Raw genomic sequence first — 4,245 nt, forward strand, 5'->3', positions numbered from 1 at the left:
GCACCCTGGCAACGCAAGCAGAGGCCCTGGTATCTGGAATTTATTTTCCTTCTACAATTGAAACTTTGTAGCCTGGAGCAGAGCCAAGCCTGGGGCTCCCTCCGAGGCCGGCCGGCAGCCATTTGTGTTGTGGTTATAATTGAAACTTTGTTGCCTTAAGCGGGTGGGCCCGGCCAGGGTGTGTGGAAAGCTTTGCTTCCCCTGTTGCCAGCGGCAACTGTGGTCTGCTCTCTCAAGCTCCATTCTGCCGCCATTTGTTTGAATTTGTTTACCTTCTATAATTGAAACTTTGTAGCTTGAGTGGAGGCTTAGGCCTGCAACTGCTGGCAGAAAGCTTGGCTTCCTCTGTTACCTAGGAAACCTTGCTCTCTGTGGCTGTAGCCATCTTGGTTTGGGTTAATTTGCATACTCACTCTGATTGGATAGTGGGCGTGGCTTGTGGGCATGGCTTGTGGGTGTGTCGGAGGTATGGTCAATTTGCATATTTGTCTATTATAAAATAGGATTTCACCCATTTAGGAAGGAGGATAACAATGCTGTACTTTATCAAGATAGGATTAATGTATGGGGAATTGACTTAAGTATATGTACACATGAGTTTTTTTGTGTGTATATAACATACACATATCAAAGTTTACAACTCAACTCAAAAGTGCAAGACAAGATGTTACTTTATTTTCTAAAAACCCCTTCTTGCTCTGGAACTCCCATTCACATAACTATAAAGAGAATGTCTGCATTTGGAATCAGTGAGATATACTGTCTCTCCCCCAACCCCTGCCCCGCTCCCACCTCAGTAACAGAGCCTAGAGGCTAACTTGATCAGTTTAGAAAAGCTTCTCCATTATTCTCAAAGATTGGGTCACATCATCTAGCGTTTCCTATTTCATTATGCTGAGCTTCCATCAACAGACTGTAGTTTACCACTTTACTTTATTTTTTTTTTTTACTTTATTAAAATACTGAGTTTTATTTCACATGTATATTTTTGTCTCCCCACCATTCCCATTTGTCTGACCACTACTACTACTATGTCCTATCATAACATTCCATACATACTTAAAACCAAGCGAAGGGTGGAGTTCCATCTTTAAAAACTAAACAGGCATTTTGGACAACACATTCTTGGCAATGGAACCTGGACAACATTTATCAGACACGGTAGGGAAAGTTCTCACTCTGCATTATAAAAAGGACAGCCAGATATCAACTGTTACAGAAATGAAATAAGACGGAAAATTTTAACAAACTGTTTAAACTATTTTCTTAAAGAGACTTCCTCCACTGCCAGAGATCTTGAATAGCCTCCAAGTCAGTCATCCGGAAGCAATTCTTCACGTAATTAATGAACTTGGCTTCCACTTTGGGAAGAGAACCACCCTTTTCTATACTTGCTTGCATTTTTGCTTTAATGTCTTCTACAGAACTAGGTCCTTTCGGTGTTTTAGGAGTTTTTTCCTGTTTTTTGAACGATTCTTGACCTTTTGATCTTGGTGTTGATGGTTTTGAGTCTTTTCCATTTTGATTTGATTTTTGTGCATTTTTGGCTGGAGTATCTCGTATGGATTTCTTTACTGGAGCTTTTTCTTCTGCTTCATCATCATCAAAATCATCATCATCATCATCATCTTCATCATCATCATCCTCTTCATCGTCATCCTCATCATCTTCATCAGCAAGTTTTACTTTTTTCTGCGGGACCTTGCTACCACCTCCAGGGGCTGACCGCTTTCCAGACATACTTAGGAGTTTCACATCCTCCTCTTCGTCATCTTCTGACTCTGCATCTTCCTCCACAGCTACTAAGTGCTGTCCACTAATATGCACAGGCCCTGAACCACACTTCAACCGTAAGACCACAGGTGGTGTTATTTCAAAGCCACCAAGGGAAACCGTTGGCTGTACAGACATTTTCAAAGTTGCCAGTGTTACTTTAATAGGACTGCCTTCATAATTCATGGCCTCTGCTTCGACAATGTGCAGTTCATCCTTTGCTCCAGCCCCTAGACTGACCGTTCGTAAAGATAACTGGTGCTCATTTTCATCATTATCCACCTTAAAGTGATAGTCTTTATCGGCCTTTAGTTCACAACCGAAAAGGTAGTTCTGGGGCCTCAGAGGGCTCATATCCATGTCCATAGAATCTTCCATGGGGTGGTAGCACGCACTTAGGTGAGAGAGAAGGCGGGCGGAGATGAAAGGCTTCTGTGCTGCAGAACAGACGCGCAGGACGGAATCGCACCAGGGATGTAGTTTACCACTTTAAAATGCTTCTCACTTTTCTCTCAGTTTATAAGTAGGATCTATTTAATCTGGGCATATTTGTCTCATCTATTGATGCTTGACAAATAAAAGAAATGCAAATGGGAGGATGTTCTGCAAATTGTTAACAGGGTACTTAGAATGCACAGGGAGATAAGAAAGCCCCTGCTCAGGACTACGTTTCCAGACTGAGGTGAAGGTTATAATGGAAGGTCATGAATCCTCCTGATTGCCTCTGGTTGTTAGAGTGCACTGCTCTGGAAGAAGTTTAAGCAGTTTCACAATAGCCTTTTTCAAATGTTGGTTCTGGAGCTAGGTAGGAGACTATCTTACCACTATGGCAAGACAGGAAAAATATCAATCAAAAAATTTCCTGGAAAAAAAAATAAAGGGAATGGGAGGAGACTTTGGGAGGTGGTAGACATGTTCATATTCTTGATGATGGTGGTAATTTCATAGTGTATACTTACGCCTAAACTCATTGCAATGTATACACTAAATTTGTATATATATTATATATATATATATGTATATATATCCTACCTAATAATAGACAAATATGCAAATTGACCGCACCTTCGCTATGCCCAAGCCACGCCCACCATCCAAGCCACGCCCAGCAACCAATCAGGACAAGTATGCAAATTACCCCAACAAATATGGCGGCTAATTTGCATATCAAGACAGAGTAGAAAGAAGCCAAGAGCTGCAGAAGGGAGCAAAGCTGTGGAGAAGCAAGCAAGCCAGGGGGAGGAGAAGGGAGGAGCAGAGGTGGGACCAGGGGAGAAGGGAGAAAAGCAGGCGGGCTGGCGGAGAAGGCGGGGCGGGGGAGAAGGGAGGAGAGCAGGCAGGCTGGCAGAGAAGGCGGGGTGGGGGAGAAGGGAGAAAAGCAGACAGGCTGGCAGAGAAGGTGGGGCGGGGGAGAAGGGAGGAGCGGAGGCGGGGCCAGGGGAAAAGGAAAAAGAGCGGGTGGGCTGGCAGAGAAGGGAGAAAAGCAAGGGGGCTGGCGGAGAAGGCGGGGCGGGGTACAAGGGAGGAGAGCAGGCAGGGCGGGGTAGAGTGCAGCAGGAAACCCTATTGCAGGATTTTTCCTGCAACAGGAACGCTAAGATATATATATATATATATATATATATATATGTATGCTAGAGGCCCAGTACATGAAATTTGTGCCCGGGGTGGGGGGCGATCCTTCAGCCCAGCCTGCACCCTCTCTAATCCGGGAACCCTCAGGGGATGTCTGACTGCCGGTTTAGGCCTGATCCCGAGGATTGGGCCTAAACCAACAGTCGGACATCCCTCTCACAATCCGGGACCGCTGGCTCCTAACTACTCACCTGACTGCCTGATTGCCCCTAACTGCCCCCCTGCCAGCCTGATCACCCCTAACCACCTCTGCCTGCTGGCCTGATCACCCGTAACTGCCCCCCTGCTTGCCTTGTTACCCAACGCAGCCTGCTATTTGGTCATTACTGTTACTGTGACAGCGTCCCAGAAAATTTGCATATTTCTCTATTATTAGTATATATATAGTAGAGGCCCAGTGCATGAAAATTCATGCACTGGATGGGGGTCCCTCAGCCCGGCCTGCCCCCACTCACAGTCTGGGAGCCCTCAGGGGCAGGAGGTGACCCGGCGATCAGGGGAAGGCGATGGCCCCATCACACATCTGCTGCTGCCACTGCTGGCAGTGCAAGCCTTGGCCAGCCCTGGTTACATGAGCCTTGGATTCCCCTGGGCGGCTGCAGGGCTGAGGGGACTGGGGGACTCCAGAGGCAGGCATGTGCAGTGGCTGGACCCACCTGGGGGCGGACCCTGCTGTGCCACTTGCCTGCAGCCTGGGCAGGGCTGAGGGGACTGGGCACTGCCATCTTGTGGCTGTGGGCATCACCATCTTTGAGGGCATGGCAGTCAATTAGTCAATTAGCATATTCCCTCCTTATTGGCTGTGGGCGCCGCCATCTTTGTGAGGGCATGATGGTC

The 4,245-nt window shown here is 46.8% G+C and overlaps 1 protein-coding gene across 1 annotated transcript; it reads right to left on the reverse strand.

Annotated features, from left to right (window-relative positions):
• Nucleotides 1-1,077: 1,077 nt before the first annotated feature.
• Nucleotides 1,078-2,236, reverse strand: LOC103299985 (nucleophosmin). The gene has a single exon (XM_008156854.3). It carries the CDS (start codon nucleotides 2,149-2,151, stop codon nucleotides 1,267-1,269), a length of 885 nt encoding a protein of 294 aa, XP_008155076.2. The 5' UTR covers nucleotides 2,152-2,236; the 3' UTR covers nucleotides 1,078-1,266.
• Between the last annotated feature and the right edge of the window lie 2,009 nt (nucleotides 2,237-4,245).

The sequence above is a fragment of the Eptesicus fuscus genome, chromosome 1 (assembly GCF_027574615.1).
Source record: "Eptesicus fuscus isolate TK198812 chromosome 1, DD_ASM_mEF_20220401, whole genome shotgun sequence".
Taxonomy (NCBI): Eukaryota; Metazoa; Chordata; class Mammalia; order Chiroptera; family Vespertilionidae; genus Eptesicus; species Eptesicus fuscus.